General features: G+C 40.2%; 1 protein-coding gene and 1 non-coding gene across 8 annotated transcripts in view; both read left to right on the top strand.

The window, feature by feature from the left end:
* The window catches only part of BTRC (beta-transducin repeat containing E3 ubiquitin protein ligase), a 195,567-nt gene that overhangs the window by 164,358 nt on the left and 11,089 nt on the right, over window positions 1-20,120 (top strand). For all 7 annotated transcript variants that reach the window (XM_055118750.1, XM_004616342.2, XM_004616341.2 and 4 more), the window contains 8 exons: window positions 883-1,114; window positions 5,074-5,260; window positions 11,465-11,561; window positions 12,468-12,605; window positions 13,272-13,390; window positions 14,968-15,217; window positions 17,270-17,388; window positions 19,492-19,602. In XM_055118750.1, the coding sequence (XP_054974725.1) occupies window positions 883-1,114; window positions 5,074-5,260; window positions 11,465-11,561; window positions 12,468-12,605; window positions 13,272-13,390; window positions 14,968-15,217; window positions 17,270-17,388; window positions 19,492-19,602 (1,253 nt within the window). The remainder of the gene's footprint in view (window positions 1-882; window positions 1,115-5,073; window positions 5,261-11,464; window positions 11,562-12,467; window positions 12,606-13,271; window positions 13,391-14,967; window positions 15,218-17,269; window positions 17,389-19,491; window positions 19,603-20,120) is intronic.
* On the top strand, window positions 15,663-15,766 carry LOC129399558 (U6 spliceosomal RNA). Its single transcript, XR_008627177.1, has one exon. It is a non-coding gene; the product is annotated as a U6 spliceosomal RNA (small nuclear RNA).

The following is a 20,120-nucleotide window of genomic DNA, read 5'->3' as shown; positions in this document are numbered from 1 at the left end:
CTTAGTAGCTAATTAGTTCTATAGATGGGATGTCTGGCACCACATGACTGGGTCTTCTGCTCAGAGTATCACAATAGAAAAATAAAAGATAAGGGTCAGAGTACAGCAGGTAGGGCATTTACCTTGCATGAGACTTGCAGGGTTTGATTCCTGGCATCCCATACAGTCCCCCGAGCACCGCCAAGAGTAATTCCTGAGTGCAGAGTCAGTTGTAAGCCCTGAACACCACCTGGTATGACCCAAGAACAAATAAAAACTTTAAAAGATTTATGGGGCTGGAGTGATAGCACAGCGGGTAGGGCATTTGCCTTGCACGCGGCCGACCCGGGTTCTAATCCCAGCATCCCATATGGTCCCCTGAGCACTGCCAGGGGTAATTCCTGAGTGAAGAGCCAGGAGTAACCTCTGAGCATCGCTGGGTGTGACCCAAAGAGCAAAAAAATTAAAAAATATATTTAATTAAACATATATGTTCCTGTCAATAAACTTTTGTTTGACATAATTACTATAGGATGTGACTTTATACTAGTTCAGTAACTGGTGAATACAAGACAAAGCAAATTCACTTTTGTTGCTCTTTAGTTATAATAACATGCTTTCACATTTGGTTTTCATCTATGTAGCTCCAAATATTCCCTCTTAGGAACTTTTGAAAATGGATGCCTAGTCAGCTGGCAGTATTACTGATTTGAAATTTTACTATGGTATTCCTGTGATTTTCTTTTTTTTTTAAAGAAATATGGTTGCTCTTCACAAATACCTGATTGCTAGTAAAATAATGAGTTCATCATATAAATATATAAACATCTCAGAGCAGGAAATTACATATTCCTTTATTTTTAATACTTACTGTTATATATTTCTTTTAATTCACTCCTGCAGACAAAACTTACCAATGGCACTTCCAGTATGATTGTACCCAAACAACGGAAACTCTCTGCAAGTTATGAGAAGGAAAAGGAACTGTGTGTCAAATATTTTGAGCAGTGGTCAGAGTCCGATCAAGTGGAATTTGTGGAACATCTTATATCCCAAATGTGTCATTACCAACACGGGCACATAAACTCCTATCTTAAACCTATGTTGCAGAGGGATTTCATAACTGCTCTGCCAGGTGGGTGTGTCTGTGTCTGTAGGTGTTGGTAAGCCATTAATTTGCCTGGGAGATACTTTAAATGGTAATGATGCTGAGTCTTCAACTGTGTCTTTCTCTATTTTTATATGTCTTTATTGGCTTGACCTTTACAAACTGAGCCCTTTATTCATAACTTTTCGGCATATATATATGTATATATAGGTGTATATATGTATATATGAATTAGATGCGAATTATAAATATTCCTCTTTTTTTTTTCCTACCTCGTGCCCTTCTGTTCATTCTATTTTACTGATAGAAAAATGTTTTCTGGCATGTTTTCTGCTTTGATATGTATCTTGTTTTTGTTTTTTGTGCGGTCACACATAAACAGTACTCAGGGACTACTCCTGACTTTGTTCTGGTGTGGCTCATTGCAGTGAGAAGGCCATGTGGAGTCAAATCCAATACTTCTCATTATTGAATTGAGTCCATGGGCTGTCTCTCTGGCCTCTTGATGTACTCAGATTTGGATTTCTTTGGGGATATATTAGTGGACTATTTAAATAATAGGAATGGATAAAAATATTTTACATTGAATGTATGCATAGATACTTATATACACATTTTTATATATAAATACATATATACACACAGTGGGCTGGAGCAATAGCACAGCGGTAGGGCGTTTGCCTTGCACGCGGCCAACTGGAGTTCGATTCTTTCACCCCTCTCGGAGAGCCCGGCAAGCTACTGAGAGTATCTCGTCCGCACAGCAGAGCCTGGCAAGCTACCCATGTCGTATTCAATATGCCAAAAGCAGTAACAACAAGTCTCAAAATGGAGATGTTACTGGTGCCCGCTTGAGCAAATCGATGAGCAAAAGGATGATAGTGACAGTGATACACACAGTTAAATATATATGCACACGTACACCCTTGAAATGCTATTGAGGTGAGGATGCTGTAAATGTTTACTGAGTGTTTGGTGGGATCTGGACATCAGTATGGTGAATAAGCATCTGTGTTTGAGGGAAATACTATCTCAGAAAAAAATAAAAGTTTCTCATCTTGGTAAAAGTTTATTTTCAAAGAAGCAAAGAAGAGTAAATCTCAAGTGAAATTATCTTGTGGAATTTCTTCCTCAATTGTTTCACAGTTACAGAAGTTATAGGAAATTTTAAAATATACATTTGTGTATATATATGTATATATATTCCCAGATCCTCACATTCAGAGAGAACTATTAATATTTTCACAAATAGCCTTCATGTTCACCTCCCCCTCTTCTGTGTATATTTATTTCCTTCTAAAGCCATGATAATTTTTTTTATCATATTCTTACGGTTTTTTGCTTTGTTTTTGGTGTTGGGGCCACACCCAGCAATGCTCAGGGGTTATTCCTGGCTCTGCACTCAGGAATCACTCCTAGTAGTGCTCAGAGCACTATATGGGATGCCAAAGATAGAATCTGGATCAGCTATGTGCAAGGCCTTACCTCTCTGGCTACCTCTCCAGCCCCACTTAATGTGATTCTCCTAAGTATTCCTCCTTTTATAACATTAATTTAATTGAAGCATATATTATTTAACCTCTTTGTTGAAGGTATAGGTGGTTTTAAATGTTTTTCTTTTTCCTATTTTGAACTGTTTGGTGGGTGACATTCTTTTTTTTTCTTTTTTGGGCCACACTTAGCGATGCTTAGGGGTTACTCCTAGCTCTGCACTCAGGAATTACTCCTAGCAGTGCTTGGGGGATCATATGGGATGCCAAGGATCAAACTTGGGTCGGCTGTGTGCAAGGCAAATGCCCTATCTGCTGTATTATCTCTCCGGCCCCAGCATTCTTATTAATTAATCTTTTGGGTAACCTAGGGAAAAAATATCAAGAGATGAAATTGCTATATTAAAAAATAATATTATTTTTAAGACTTTTAATACATGCTGCCAAGTTATCCTCTAGGGAAGATATACTAGCTTACACTCTCACTTAACCCTTCCCAAATTGCATAGTACTACTACTTTGCTTAGTCTTTGCCAATTATATCTTATTTTAAATTCTGTTTTTCCAAACTTACAATTTAAAATGGCCCTTAAAGTATTTATTTCTGAGAAATGGGCCATTTTAAAGTTGAATTTATACCTATATATTTTGTTAAATAGATTTCTTCCCCCTCTTTACTCATTGGATTTTGTTTTAGCCATAGGCAGTTTTCTTTGTGCAAACAATCTTTGTGTAGCTCATTACTGCTCTCTCCCCAATCACTGAGACATGCTACTGTCTTAAGCAATATACCACTAAGAATTGAACAGAAGTTGATTAGACCTGTGTATCCTTTGCCTAATGCCAATCCCTGATGTGTATCTGCTGACCACTTTATAAGATATTAAATCATCAGCCTAATGTTTTACAGACATTTTAACTTATAAACCTACACCATCTGGCTACATTTAGTAAACCAAACTACTTCAAAAATGCCTGTAATCCATTAATGTAATGGGCTTCTTTGGAGTGTTAGGTGAAATTACTTCCAAAGACTTATTATAGGGACATATAGTGAAAGATCAGGAGCAATTTGATGGCAGCCATTAAAAAGACAGAAATGCATTTTGAAAACTTCTGCCAGCATAGAAAGTTTCTATATTAAGGTGCAGAAATTATACCATCACTGCTTTCTGTATGAAGAGCTAATTATTATATCTTTAATTGACTTGTAGTCATGTTCTTTTAATAAGATTTTGTAATGGATGCTTCCATCTGCTTATGCTTAAATATGAACATGTGATGCCAACCAACAAGATCTATTTAATTCATTCTTCCCCAAGTCAGCTGAAAAATGTGACTATGTTCATGCAATCTTTAGAATAATGTTTAAGCACACTTGGACTGTTGCTAATGGCATCCAAGTAAGTGTATCTTTGTATGATTCAAGAGAAAGCCACAAAATGAAGTGTGGTATTCTCTTTGTTACTTAAGTTTATGCCTAAGGAAGAATATAAAGGGATTCTTCAGTATGTGCTATTTAAGACTTTAGCAAATCTCCTGTATGTAACCTGTAAAGAAAAATAATTTTGAGTGTTTTTGTCTCACTATGAATTAAAACAGCTGTCAAAGGGTTTTTTTAGTCTGATCATCCTATTGTATAAGATATATTCCTCTGACGTCTCAGTATAGACTTGAGTGGTGAGAATTTTGACTAAAAACCCACCCAATTTAAACAGCAAAAAAAGCTACATCTACTGTTTCCCTCTGTATGTCCTACAAAATATTCTCTGAAATTCTAACAAAGTTACTATTGGCCTGAGAATTTTTTTTTCCCTTTTTTGCCAAATTGTCATTTAGGTTTATAGCAGCAACTGTTCTCAAATACAGTTTTTTTTAAACATCTGAAATTAAACTCATTTTTGAACTTAAACATACCTCTCTGTGTGTCCTCTCGGGATGTTCCTATACCAATCTGTGTTTCCTTCTCTCCTTTCTGCATGCCCAAAATTCTATAACCCAGCTCATTCTGACTTAGTGCCTCTCCCCCAGTACATTTAAAGGATATTTCTTTTACTGAACAGCTTTGGAACTGCAGCAGTAATAGAAACAGAATGAGAAATGGACCTAATATAGAGATTTGGGGGGGTCTGAATCATAGAGTTTGTGGTGCCATCCATAGAACATCCCCCAGTGCTGAAATCCATATAGATAGATGTGAATTGTTTCCTGGAATCCTTTTTATTTTTAATGTCTTGGGGGGTTTGCTCGTTGTTAGCTCTAACTTTCTTATCTAAAGGAAGATGGAAAATACTGTTCATTTCTATAACCTATGGAAAAATTATTGTCACTCATTTTACCCAAGTCTCTGTTTGAAAAAGATACTGGGCCACACTAGGGACAGTGATGTGCCTTCATAGCAGAATAAATGCTGTTCTGTCTTAAAGGGCCTTTTATAAAAAAAAATTTTTTTTTAAATCATTGCTCTTTTCCTTTGCCTCCTCCCTACACCCAAAGCTCGAGGTTTGGATCACATTGCTGAAAACATTCTGTCATACCTGGATGCCAAATCATTATGTGCTGCTGAACTTGTATGCAAGGAATGGTACCGAGTGACATCTGATGGCATGCTATGGAAGAAGCTCATCGAAAGAATGGTCAGGACTGATTCTCTGTGGAGAGGCCTGGCAGAACGAAGAGGATGGTGAGCCTTTTACTTTTCTGGCTTTCAATTCACTTCAAGTTCTTGCTTCTCGTTTGGTCTTTGGAATACTGTTGGAATCAGTGAGACCACTTATTTATTGCAGTGGTGTGTAGCCAAAACCTGTTCATGAGTCTTTCAGATAATATAAAAATGTGTTAATAGGGGCTAGAGAGATAGTACAATGGGTAAGGTGTTTGCCACCATGCGGCCAGCCCAGTTCCAATCCCTGGCACTCCATATGGTCCCCCAAGCACACCATAGGAATGATCCCTGAGCAAAGAACTGAATATGTTCTCACACCCAAAAAAGAAAAAAAGTGTTAATAGTACTTTCAAAAATAGTGTAAAACTGACCAGCTCTCTCATTTCAAGCACTCAGAACTCGGGATAAATTGCTATCTTAAAAAGGATTAATAGGCAATTTATAAAGCAAGAAGATGACATTTTTTTATTCAGAAGCCATCAGAACCACTTTCCCCTAAAACAGTCCACAACAACTAATTATTATCTTCTTCAGGGGATCCTTGCCTTTATTCCATGTCTGTGGTATTTGATTACCTTTATAATCAAAATTATTTTATGCCCAACTGAAATAAGAACTAGCAATCAGAACAAATGAAAAATGGACATTACTGTAAATTGTTGCTTCTCTTAAACTTAATTTTCTCAAGATTTTATTGCTTAATCCTGCATTGCTTCAGGCATATAGTTAACAGCCTAAGGGACTTCCCCAATTTTTTTTTTCTTTTTGGGTCAACCCGGCAATGCTCAGGGGTTATTCCTGGCTCTGCACTCAGGAATCATTCCTCGTGGTGCTCAGGGGACCATATGGGATGCTGGGAATCGAACCCGGGTCAGCTGTGTGTAAGGCAAACGCCCTACCCGCTGTGCTATCACTCCAGCCCTGGGACTTCCCCAGTTTTGTTTTCATTTTCAACAGTAATGGCATAATTTCATTAGAACTTCTGAAAGAGATCTTCTCTGGATCATTTTCTCCCAGAAGATGTCTTTAGAGTATGTCTATAAGAAAGTCAGGTGTAAGGAGATGACTGGAACACATGCTTTGTATGCAGGAACCTCACTCTCATCTACACTACAGGATCCCCCCACATCCCCCGCGCCCCAACACTGTCAGAATTAACCCTTGAGCGGAGCCCAGGAGTAGCCTCTGAATGCCATGAGGTATGGCACTAAAGCAAACAAGAAAAATTAGGTGTGAGGCCAGAGAGATTATAAAGCAGGTAAGGTGCTTGCCTTGTACATGACTAGGATGGGTTCTGTTACCAACACTACACATGGTCCCCAAACATTGCCAGAAGTGATTGTTGAGCACAGCCAGAAATGGCCTCAAAACGAACTAAGAAATTTATTTCTCCTTCCCAATTATGTTTTCTTTCTTTATTTCAATATATAGAAAAAATAGAAACCTGATCTTTCACGTCTTATTTTATGCTTTGTAAATAAATTCTTGTTTTGTTTTGGGACTATACCAAATGATGCTGAAGGGCTACCGCCGCCCCAGTGCTTGGGAGACCATGTGGTACCAAGGATTAAACCCAGACCTCCTGAATGCATAGCATGTGCTCCAGCTCCTTGAGCCATCTCCCCAGCTCCTGGAAATAAATTCTTTAAAGAATGAAAAAGCAAAGCATACAGTTGTATGGCATTCCATCATTTTTCTAACAGTACCATGACCAACCTTAGAAATAAGGTTGCTTATATGGCAGTTGCTTAGATGGGAAAATTCTAGGGCAGCTAGGAATAATCCTGTATTCCTTAGGGGTTGGAGATAAGAAAAAATGAAAAAACTCTCCTCCAAATAACTCCTGACCTAAAATTTCAGAGATTCATTTCCACGGCTGTAAAGGCTTTGTTCCCTGTTAAAATACAACTTTTTCCCATTTGGACTGTAAATGACTGTAAATCTTTGTCAAACTTTGGAAGTTTACAAAGTCTTTCCACCATCCCTACCTCCCGAAAATTGGGATACTGAGTAGATAGATCTTGGCAAATGCATATGAAAATGCCAAAGGTAAACAATAGACATAGGTTCCCCAATTTTGCTCAGGAGTGACACTCAATAGCAATATCTGTTATGTTATAACGTGGGGGGAGGGAGATAATTGAAAGGATGTCTTTTGTGCCGTTTAAAGAGGAATGTGAAGACATGACTGAGAAATTATTTAGGATCCAGCACTCATCACTCTCTCCCCTATCTTTACCCATTAAAATCATTTCTGCTCTTGGGGCTGGAGTGATAGCACAGCGGGTAGGGCGTTTGCCTTGCACGCGGCCGACCCGGGTTCGAATCCCAGCATCCCATATGGTCCCCTGAGCACCGCCAGGGGTGATTCCTGAGTGCATGAGCCAGGAGTGACCCCTGTGCATCGCCGGGTGTGACCCAAAAAAAAAAGCAAAAAAAAAAAATCATTTCTGCTCTTTAGAGTATCCTTTCAAAATTCTGACTGTATTTCTTTAACTTTAGGGACGTTTACCATCTTAATTTGAGATGGTCTCGTGAAATCACAACTGCTTTCCCACCCCATGGAAAACTCCTCCAGTATCCCTTTAGCTCTTAAGCATTTGTAAATAATGAATTTATTTCTTGGTTAGTTTTCTGCTTCAAGTTTAGGATCAATAAAGTTTTTCATACCTTTCCTAAAATTTTATTAGAGGGCCAGAGCTATAGTACAGTTGGTAGGCACTTGCTTTGCATACAGCTGACCCAAGGTCCAATCTCTGGTACCATGTTTGGTCCCTCAAGCTCCACCAGCAGTTATCCCTGAGCACAGAACCAGGAGTGAGTCTTGAGCATTGCTGGGTATCAGGCCCACCCCTTTTTATTTGAAAGTTTCCTCCTTATATATTTCTACCAAATACATAAATACAGTTTTTTGTTTTTTTTTAAAAAAAAAAAGCTTTGATTTAGGGCGCCAGAGCGATAGCACAGTGGAGAGGGCATTTGCCTTACATGCAGCCAACCTGGGTTCAGTCCCCGGCATCCCACATGGTCCCCTGAGCACCTCCAAGAGTGCAGAGTGCAGAGCCAGGAATAACCTCTGAGCATTGCCGGGTGTGACCCAAAAAGCCAATCAATAAATAAAGCTTTGATTTTTACTGTTCATTATCTAGGTCAATTGATGGCATGTACTTAGGATATGAACTCTTTCATTTTCTCTCTTGACTAACACAGAATGTGCTTTCTCTGCTCAGTAATAGTAACTCTTAAAAGTATAATAAAAGACCACTTGGGAAAAGTCTCTTTTCTTAATCAGCAGATCACATTTTATGATAACATTTGAATTTAATGTCTAGCATTTATCATTTACTCACTAGTGATACTAGGCATTTAACATAGAAGCAGTCCCTGTTGTCATAGAGCTCCATCATAAAAGGTTTTGACTTACAGCAAAGCTGCAGATAGTGAACTCATTTTTAACATCTACCTGCTGTTTTTGCTAGCACCTTTGATTTTAAAAAAATCAGATAATTCATGAACAAGTCCTGGTAAATACAGTAGAATCAAATGCTACCAACGTTGATATAATTTCTCTTTCTGTAGTTCTGGAGTAGTTTTAGTGTATAGGAAGGAAGACCTAGGGTGCATGGTCCGGGTAGATAGTTCAAGTTGCTGGAGTACATACCTTGTGTGTATGAGACCTTGAGTTTGATCCGCAACACCAAATTGCTCCCTGCATGACACTGCCAGTTGCCCTGGTGGTTCCTCAGCAATGCTGAGCCCAGACAAGATTTCACATTTCAATCATTGAACCATCTGGCTAGGTTAAACGGGTGTCACCAGAAGTATCTCTTGGGGGGCTGGAGATATAATACAGCAGATAGGATGCTTGCCTTGCAACTGGCTGGCCCAGGCTCTATCCCTGGCATCCCATATGGCTTCCCAAGCACTACCAAGAATAATTCCTGAGTGCAGAGCCAGGAGTAATCCCTGAACATCGCCAGGTGTTCCCCCTCACCAAAAAAAAAAAAAAGAAAAAAAGTGGCCCCTGAGCCCTTTGAATATTGTTGCTTCAGAGACCCTTCAAGAAATCCTAGGGTTCCTGAATTCATCAAGATTCAATGGAGAACAAGAACCTTAAGTAATGTCGGACATTGAGAGACAATAGAGCATGGACTCTGATACATAGATTCCATTCCCATGTGTACTCTCTATATGACCTTGGGCAAGGAACTTATAGTTTCTTACACGATTAATTTCTCTGTAAAGTGAATATAATGATTCTTATCTCATTAAAGGGTGGTGGAATTGAAAATGCATAATTTTAAATACATATTTAAAGTACATATTTAGAATCTTAATTTAAAAATCTTACTTGCTTCTTTTTGTTTTGTCATCATCAACTAGTGATGCCTAGGACTTACTCCTGGCTTTGCACTCAGGAATCATTCCTGGCAGGACTCAGGGAACCACCATATGTGGTAAAGGAGATTGAATACAGGTCAGCCACGTGCAAGGGAAGCTCCCTACCCACTGTACTATTACTCTGGCACCTGCTTATGCAATATGTTTATAGAACAAGAGAAGTCTACCTTTAAGATAGAATTCTTCCTTACTGTGTCCTATCTGCCCTTTTCTTTGTGTTGGTGTATAGTGTCTTACTATTAGCCCCTTTTTAAAAAATTATTATTAAGCTTCTTCATTGCAGATTTGTTTCTCTGTAACACAGAAATCAGAGCCAGCTACCTTCCTGATAGGAAATTTTCTCAACTAATTTTCAAGGTGTATAATAGGACAGGGGCAGGGAAGAAACATCTCCTGGAGACATCAAACAATTAATTATATTGTAATGGAGCTACGGAGGGAGGAGTGGCTGACTGGCCCAGAAAAAAACATGATTTTTTTGGTGCCAGGATTACACTCAGAGGCATTTCTGTCTATCTCCACTTTGCAAGGCACGGTGCCAGTGAGAGAACAGCAGTTAGTACACCCATAGTGGGGTTTACTAGCTTCCACACCGTGTTTGGTGGGTTCTTAACTTCAGGATGAGGAATTAAATTTTTTACCCAGCAGGAAGTGATTGCCATTTACTGTTTCGGGGGGGGTGGGGGGCAGCGGGTAACAAAGATTTAGCTTGGAATATGAATATTTCAGAGATCTGCTGTCACAAGGAAGGAGATGCTACCAAATACTGCTCACTTGAATCCAGGAAAGGCAGTAAAATGCACGTATGGATGTTCAGAGCCAGGAACACATCTGTGAAAGCCAATTTCATGCCTTAGATTTGACAGCACAGTGCTCTTAGGAGTGCTCTTAGGCATTTCTTTTCATCTTCCATACCTGCTGCTGGACAGACACTCCTGTGATCCCTTTGTTTTCTGTCGACATAAACTGAATTGCTCCTTTTAAAACCAAGCTACACTGATCGCCAACAGCCTGGTGAACCGCAACACACCTTTTCCCACATAAATGAAGATTAGAAAATGTGCTATCTGTGACAGAGGCACAACAGAGCTTCCTAAGCCGCTGAGCTTCAGTGACACTAACACATTTCAAAGGTTGTCACCAGTACCAACAAAAGTTTCGGGAGAGAAGACCAGTGAATCAAACTGATGTATCAGAGGCCTGATAGACCAGCAAATGGATTCTAATCGCATTGTATTCTGGCTTTCTGCTAATATAATGTTCCCTGATTGTAACTCAGACATGAAAGCTTGTAACTATATCTCACGGTGAATCAATAAAATTTTTTAAAATAATAAAATTTAAAAGTTAAAATTTTTTTTGGGGGGCGGCTGGAGCAATGGCATAGTGAGTAGGGCATTTGCCTTGCACACAGCTGACCCAGGTTTGATTCCCAGCATCTCATATGGTCCCCTGAGCACCGCCAGGGGTAATTCCTGAGTGCAAAGCAGGAGAAATCCTTGTGTAACACCAGGTGTGACCCAAAAAGCAAGCAAAAAAAAATTTTTTTTAATTATGGGGGGGGATTCCCAAAGCCCTGTCATTGATAGTCTATTCTTGGAATTGATGTGTTTTCCCCAAAAGCAAATTACCTTTGGCTGAGTTCCTTAGAGCCCAGAAAGCTATCTTCTGATGTGGGTACTCCAGAAATAAAACTTAACTCTGCACCTCTAGTTATGGAGATTTTATGAAATGGTAACTGTGAAGAGACTTTGAATAAATAAAATGTTCCTTGTAATGTTTAATATTATTATTCTTACTGGAAAATGTTTGTTTTTTTAGGGGACAGTATTTATTCAAAAACAAGCCTCCCGATGGGAATGCTCCTCCCAACTCTTTTTATAGAGCACTTTATCCTAAAATTATACAAGACATTGAGGTAAGAATCTGTGTGTATCTGGGTATTTACCAAATACTAGAGGATCATGAGCATTCTTCACTGGCAACAAATTTAACAAATCTGTTAAAATGTATTGATGTAGGGGACTGGAACAATAGTACAGCAGGTAGGGCGTTTGCCTTGCACACGGCCTGACCCAGGTTCGATTCCCAGCATCCCATATGGTCCCCTGAGCACCGCCAGGGGTGATTCCTGAGTGCAGAACCAGGAGTAACCCCTGTGCATTGCCGGGTGTGACCCAAAAAGAAAAAAAAAAAAGTGTATTGATGTGGGTTGAAAATCAATTTCTTTAGCCAGAACTATAGTACAGCAGGGAGAGCATTTGCCTTGCATCCAGCTGACCCAGGTTTGATCCCCTGTTGATCCCCAGCATCCCATATGGTCCCCCAAGCTCCACCAGGCGTAATTCCTGAGTGCAGAGCCAGGAATTGTGGCTTGCTGTGCATTGCTGGGTATGACCCAAGAAGACAAAAAGAAAAGAAAAGAACATCAATTTTTTACAAATGAATAGGATAGGTAAATTGCTAGCCCCCCCCCAATATTGTTTTAATTGTTTAATGGTATATACATGGGAGAAAGAGAATGATATCTTCATATAGTAACAGTGAGAAAAATGGCTACCAAGTATGTAAACCCTGAGCACATGACCTTCTATGGTTCAGAGCTTGCCATCTATTGGTAAGCAGTCTTTTTCCACCAGGTTTATTATTTAATTGATCATGTTATATGTAGGGGAGTTCCAAAAAAATATTTTAAAATTTCTGGTTCAGATTACTTTCTGTGTATCCCATAGAGTGAAGCAGTGAGTATTTGTCATTGGTTCCCATGAAAGTCTAGTTCCAGTCCTTTCCTAATAACTACCTCTTTACAATTTCATCTTCTCAGACAATAGAATCTAACTGGAGATGTGGAAGACATAGTTTACAGAGAATCCACTGCCGAAGTGAAACTAGCAAAGGTGTTTACTGTTTACAATATGATGATCAGAAGATAGTAAGCGGCCTTCGAGATAATACCATCAAGGTGAGGTCTCTTCAGTTGTGGGAATGTAGGTGAGGGAATCATTCACAAAGCAGTTCAAGGGCTGGAGCAGTAGTATAGTTAGTAGTGTGCTTGCCTTATATATGGCCAACCTGGGTGTAATTTCTAGCACCACAGATGGTCCCCTGAGCTCTGCCAGGAGTGATCCCTGAACACAGAACCAGGAGTAAGCCCTGAACACTGTGGGTGTCGCCCAACAACTAAAACTACCCAAAAGGATGAACTCTATTCTATGCATTATTTCTAGTGAGTAAATGAGAGTCTTAGATCATTTCCAGTTCTAAAGCCAAAATCATTTTCCTAAAGGACAGCTACCTTCACCCCCTCCTCCCCACTCCTTCTCCAAAGAGCCCACAAATGGACAGTTCCAGGGTTAAATTTCCTTCTTGATGTGCACTGAATAGGCTATTACTCTTTTGGCCCTCACATAATTATAGGCTTCTCCGGTTAGTTAATGAAAAGGATAAAGTCTGCATTAGTACTGAAGCCACATATAGATAGGTGCTTAGTTATATCTATAGAAAAGAATGCATTCCACACTACTCTGGGCTTTGATTCTTTGGGGGAATCAAACACATAATAGAGCCAACAAGTCTCTGCAGCACCACATTATCACAGTGATCAAAAGGATCTTATTTGCCATCCTAGATCTGGGATAAAAGCACATTGGAATGCAAGCGAATTCTCACAGGCCACACGGGCTCTGTCCTGTGTCTCCAGTATGATGAGAGAGTGATCATAACCGGATCGTCGGATTCCACGGTCAGGTAGAAGCTTTCAGATGATCTTTTAAACTCTAAAATATCAGATCCACTCTGTTGTTTGTCGTAAAGAGTAATTATGATATATATCTATATCAACACAATTCTGAAACTTCATAACTAAAGAAGAATAAACCACTAACTCCCCCATCATTCATGTCAGTCTCAAACTAGAAAAGTTGATTTAGGAATGATTTTTAAAGTACGTTTGCATTTTTGGACGTTTACAAAACTATACGTTCTGTTGTAATTTTGGGTGATTCGTTTATTATAGAAACTTGGTAAAAACCTTGTATTCCTTACAGAAATTGCCTCACCAGAGGAATGATCTGAATGGAATGAAGCTTTCCTTTCAGGTGGTTATAACTGTAGTGCACGCATGCATTATCTCTTTTAGAATGTGTACAGGTGAGCAATGCTCGCTCTTTGCCAGCCCCTCCCCTGCTGTCCCTGCAGTTTTTAATTGCAAACTCCACTCACAAGGGGCTTTCATTTTCCAGAGGCGTTAGTGATTTGATGACACAGCCATTTACTGCTGGAGTCCAGTGTAGCTTGAGTTCTGGGTACCAGCAGCACTGCTGGAAACCTCTGTAAGGAATTTTGCCTTAAGCTAAAGGATTTAGCAAACACAATGCATCAAAAGTAACCTTAAAAAAAAATAAGGAGGGAAAAAGGCAGTTAACTGCATTGTTAGAGTCTCTGAAGTTAAATGTTTACTATTTCAAGTTATCCTCTGTGAATAGAAAAGTCTGTTTCTATTTCTTGTCTTTTGACTTAAAGGCATAGCAAACTCAGTTCTTTTAGTTTGTAACATGGAATGTTTATTTATGCTTATTGAGTACCTGGAGGAAGCAGATACATTGTGGAGGTATCCTTCATTTATAGGATAAGGGAACACATTTTCTTAAGAAGGAATTAATCTGGAAAGGGAAAAAGTTACAAAAATCAACATAATTAAGTAAAATAGACTAATTGAAGTAAACTGTGTCATCACACAAATCAAGTCTTCTGCTCTGTGATAAAATCCATATTTATAGTAGGGTAACTACTGACTCCTGTACTTTTTAGGGTACACAATGAAGCCTTCCGCTTAGAGTCAAGGGCCTACTGTGGTCCTGGACCTCTGTGTGAATTATAAAAATCCAGGGTTATCAAACTTAGATCCATACTAAGTCTATTCCGAAGCTTTTGGACCTATGTTAGTCCTGGTTCCTGTGGATATAAATGCTCTGCTCTCAGGTTCCCAGTTTTACATGTATTTTATTAATGGTATCCGACCGAGTATAAGACTTCTCTATATTCTGAAATCTGAGCCCAATTAGTAGATGTTGGTGACTGCTACATTACGCCTTCCTGAATTCAAGTATATTCCCCAGTCCAGCCCTCTATTTCTGTCACTTCCTAATGGTCCTCAACCTTTAAACTATAAAAGAAGAGTAGGGAGTAACACTAAAATGGCATGGGACGGGAGGAGTGGGAGGTAGGGGAAGATTGGGGAGTTAAGGAGGCAAATACTTATAGTGGATTATAGCATAATTACTATTGAAGTCTCAGATAACCTCCCTAATGTCGTTTCATTCCAGGGTATGGGATGTAAATACAGGTGAAATGCTAAACACATTGATTCACCATTGTGAAGCAGTTCTACACTTGCGTTTCAATAATGGCATGATGGTGACGTGCTCCAAAGACCGTTCCATTGCTGTATGGGATATGGCGTCCCCAACTGATATCACCCTCCGGAGGGTGCTGGTTGGACACCGAGCTGCTGTCAATGTTGTAGATTTTGATGATAAGTACATTGTTTCTGCATCTGGAGATAGGACTATAAAGGTAATAAGTCCCCTAGAGAACAATTTTTTCTTTCCCCTTTTAAAAAGTTTTGGGATCGTCCAAGAGGCCTAGGGGTCCCTCCTGGCAGTTCTCATCCCACCAGACTGCCTGTGCTCAGTTGGGATCAAGAGCCTACTGTGGTCCTTGACCTGTGTGTGAAATTTAAAAATCCAGGATTATCAGACTCAGATCCACACTAAGTCTGTTCGGAAGGTTTTGGACCTATGTTAGTTTTGGTTCCTGAGGATTTAAATGCTCTGCTCTCAGTTTCTTGGCAGTGCTTGGGGGTCCTCCAGGGCTATATATAGTGTTGCTTAAGGTGCCCAGGATCAAGACAGGGTTGGCTTCACGAAAGGCAAGTACCCTCCCTGTACTTGCAGCCCCAAACCTCGATTTAAAATGTCTTAATATTTAACTCATACTAGCCTATATGTAAAAAGGTCGTGTGCTTGCTTTGGCAGCACATATGCTAAAATGGGAACGGTAAAAAGATTAGCATGGCCCCTGCATGAAGATGGCATGCGAATTCAAGAAGCGCTTCTTTTTTTCTTGTCTTTTTTTTTTTTTTTAAGTAGTGAGACTAATTGATTTTTTTTTGTTTTGGGGCCACACCTGGCACTCCTGGCTCTGTACTCAGGAATCACTCCTGGAGTTGCTTGGGGAACCATATGGATTGCTGGGATTGAACCTGGGTCAGCAGCATGCAAAGCAAGCTTCTTACCCACTTTACTGTCTCTCCAGCCCCAGCATGGGTAATTTGTTTAAAGTAAAAGTAAATTTAAGTTTTAGACAAGTAAATTTATCTCGAAGCAAACCTCACGTCTCCTCACCCCACCCCAGCCCCAAAATGAGAAAAAATAAAACGTATATCCAGGACAGGGTATTAAGGCACTTGCCTTGCATGTCACCAACCCATAAGTGTTGCCAGGTATAACCCCAAAACCCAAAAGAGTAGATCAGTTCGAGGAATTGTCATGTGATACCAGCTAGCTGTTAATTAGCCCTATCTTAACATGAACTAAGCATGTTTGATTTTAGAAGTTGAGTTTCTCTTTTTGATTCAGTTTAATGTAATGCTTCCCCAAGACTCCGGTGTCATATAAAAGCACCAAATTACAAATGCTGTTGCTATTTTTTGAGATAGCAGGGACTCGGGGGACTCCCAGAGCTGCACTCAGGGTTGGGGGTCACTCCCAATGACATTCTACTGTCTTGACAGTTGAGTGCTACTTGGGCCCAGTAGTGTTCACAAATCACACGGGTCAAACTGGGTCTGTCAGCAGCCCTTTTTATCTCCCAACAGTGCTATAGTCCTTTTCTGTCTCTCTCTTTCTCTGTCTCTATCTCTCTCTGTCTCTGACACTCTCTCTCTGTGTCTGTCTGACTCTCTCTGTCTCTCTCTCTCTCTCTCTCTGTCTCTCTCTCTCTCTCTCTCTCTCTCTCATTTTAGGCATCATGGTTTACCAACTGTTAATGGTAGGGTTTTGTAAGTATATCATTCCAGCACCTCATCCTCCACCAGAATGTCCACTTCCCTCCACCGTTGTCCCAGTTTCCCCCCACCCCCTTTCCCCCTCACTCCCATCCTATTCCCTCTGCCACCTCTGTGGTAAGCTTCCTATTGAAGACCATTCCTCAGTTTCTATTGATATTGCATATTCGATATTCCCCTAATACTTTTTTATATCTCACGTATGAGAGAGATTATTCTCTCCCTGTCCGTCTCCTTCTAACTCCACTCTCCAGATCTACCACACAGAAGTTATATGATTTTGTCTTATAGCCAAGTAGTAGTATTCCATTGTGTATATATTCCATGGCTTCTTTTTCTAATCATCTGTTCTTGGACATTTGGGTTGTTTCCAGATTTTGATTTTTGTGAATAGTGCTGCAGTGAGCAACGGAGTGCAAATGTCTTTTCTGAAGAGTTTTTGGACCCTTGGGGTACACATCCAGAAGTGGAAGTGCAGGCCATATGGAAGCTCAGTTCCTAGTTTTTTTTTGAGAAGTGTCCATATTGTTTTCCTGAAAGGTTGCTATATTCTGTTTCAGGTATGGAACACAAGTACTTGTGAGTTTGTAAGAACCTTAAATGGACACAAACGCGGCATCGCCTGTTTGCAGTACAGAGACAGGCTGGTTGTTAGTGGCTCGTCTGACAACACCATCAGGTGAGTGGCAGGTGCCCTTCCAGAAGAGACCACTCTTAGTTTGCTTTTCATTGCTTGTGGATCAAACAAAACTTCAAGTATGTTACAAATTTTAATAAAAGGTTTTTCCTTTTTCCTTTTTCCTTCCTCTTTGTAGCTTCTTAAAGGCTGAATGTTTGCCCCAAACACAGTAAGGCCTTTTGTGGATGTGTTTTCTTCCATAATAGTTTTGTCACGTGATAGAGCCATTTAAAAGCTACTGCTTGAGTGAGGGACTAGATGAGAAATGCATAGATGGAGGTTGAAGAGCCCTCTTTTTAAATTATTTTTCCTGTCTACCATTGAAAAGTGCTACTAAATAACTAATGGCCTTTTCTCTCCGGCACTATTTAACAAAAAAGAAGGAAGGTTTGTCTTTCCACTAAATATTGTACATTTTGTTTTCATCACATTATATAATTGACCAGGGAGCTACCAGTACTTGGAATTATGAAGAATCCACAAATTGAAGTACTTTTCGCTGTATTTCTTTCACAAAGATAAATGACATATGAATAGAATTCAGAAGATTGGTTAATTCTCTTCCTTTGGAGAAGATGAAAATTCCATTAAAAACAATAGATAGAACTATTATAGCTAAAAGCAAGTTATTGTGCTAGAAGCCATTTGGATTATTGTGACAGCGTACAGACTTTTTTTTTTTTTTTTTCTTTTTGGGTCACACCCAGCAATGCTCAGGGGTTACTCCTGGCTTTGCACTCAGGAATTGCTCCTGGCAGTGCTTGGGGGACCACATGGGATGCCGGGGATCGAACCCGGGTCGGCCGCGTGCAAGGCAAACGCCCTACCCGCTGTGCTATCGCTCCGGTCCCCGCGTACAGACTTTTTGAATCGTATTTAAAAGCTTTGAACTCAGTGCTTCCACACAATAAAAATGACTCCTGAATGGTTGGTGAAAGCAGTGTCCTCAGCGGCAGGTGACCCTGTGGCTCGACAGGATGTCATTGACACTCGCCTCTTTTTGTTAGGTTTCTGGACCCCACCCAGCTGTACTGAGGGCTTCCTTCGGCTCTGTGCTCAGGGATCATGCCCCTAGTGGGGCTTGGAGGAGACTGTCCTTGGTGCTGGGAGTCAAACCCAGTTCAGTGTGTAGACGGCAGCCTTTTTCCCCTCTGTACTCTCTCTCCAGCCCCTGCATTTCATTCTTAATGGAGAATTCTAATGCTTTGTCTATTTTTTACTGGTTTGTTTCCTTCCCAGGCAGTTGGGTGTTTTAGGTTTATCCTTTTTATGCTTTGGAGATCTCAGTTACAGAATTTTGTAGGGCATTGCCCTTAAACTCATTTGCTGTGTTTGAAGTTAAAATCATACATTTTTCCACCTTAGTTATATAACAGACAGGAAACAAATCATATTTCAAACATTTCACTTTTGTATTGGTATTGATCGATTTTATTTTTGTGAATTTTTTAAAAAGATATATGAAGGGGGCCGGAGCGATAGCACAGCGGGTAGGGCGTTTGCCTAGCACGCGGCCGACCCGGGTTCGATCCCCGGCATCCCATATGGTCCCCCAAGCACCGCCAGGAGTAGTTCCTGAGTGCAAAGCCAGGAGTAACCCCTGAGCATCGCTGGGTGTGACCCAAAAAGCAAAAAAAAAAAAAAAAAAAAAAGATATATGAAGTGGGGGGGCTGGAGAGATAGCACAGCGGGTAGGGCGTTTGCCTTGCACGCGGCCGACCCGGGTTCAAATCCCAGCATCCCATATGGTCCCCTGAGCACGGCCAGGGGTAATTCCTGAGTGCAAAGCCAGGAGTAACCCCTGTGCATCGCCAGGTGTGACCCAAAAAGCAAAAAAAAAAAAAAAAAAAAAAAAAAAGATATATGAAGTGGGCCAGAGAGATGATCCAGCAGATCTTGCTTTGTATGTAGCTGACCCAAGTTCTAGCCCCAGCACCACACATGGTTTCGAGTACTGAACCAAGACTAGGCCCTGGTACAGTCATGTGTGGTTCTCCCCAGAATAAAAAAAAGAACATAAAGTATATTTTGCAACATTTGACATTTAGAGAAGAATTAAATAGGTGTTAATAAAAATTCACTTGACTCAACTTTCTCTTCCAGATTATGGGACATAGAATGTGGTGCATGCTTACGAGTATTAGAAGGCCATGAAGAATTGGTGCGTTGTATTCGATTTGATAACAAGAGAATAGTCAGCGGGGCCTATGATGGGTGAGTTTGTTAACTGGGTTAAAAACATCTATAGGTGCTGGAGAGATAGTACTCAGGAAGGACACTTGCCTTAGACATAGCTGACCCAGGTGCAATTCCTAGCATGCCATATTTTCCCCTGAGCCCACCAGGAATAAACCCTGAGTACAGCCAGGGGTGGCCCATATATGTGTATATAAATCTGCATTTTGGTAAGGGATGTCACTTAGTGGAGAGTACTTACCGTGGTACTGTGAGGTCCAGGGCTTCCGTTTCCAGCACAGCAGAATAAAGCAACAACAACAAAAACCAATCTACAGCTTATTCCCTCCTGCTTTAGGATTTTAAATATATTAGTGACCTTCCTGATCTCTGAAAGATTTTAGATTTCACAGAGAGGTATCTTTTTGCCCTATAAAGCAAAGAACCAAACAAATCTAGTATAGAAAGATATGCATATAAGCTAGTAACTTATTATATATTAGATGCATTGGAAGACAGCATCTTTGGGGTTTGAATTATTAAGGTTTTGAATTTTT

Source organism: Sorex araneus, chromosome 11 (genome assembly GCF_027595985.1).
Source record: "Sorex araneus isolate mSorAra2 chromosome 11, mSorAra2.pri, whole genome shotgun sequence".
In the NCBI taxonomy this organism is placed as follows: Eukaryota; Metazoa; Chordata; class Mammalia; order Eulipotyphla; family Soricidae; genus Sorex; species Sorex araneus.
Note: the sequence above shows the minus strand (reverse complement) of the source record. Positions and strands in the feature narration are given on the sequence as shown.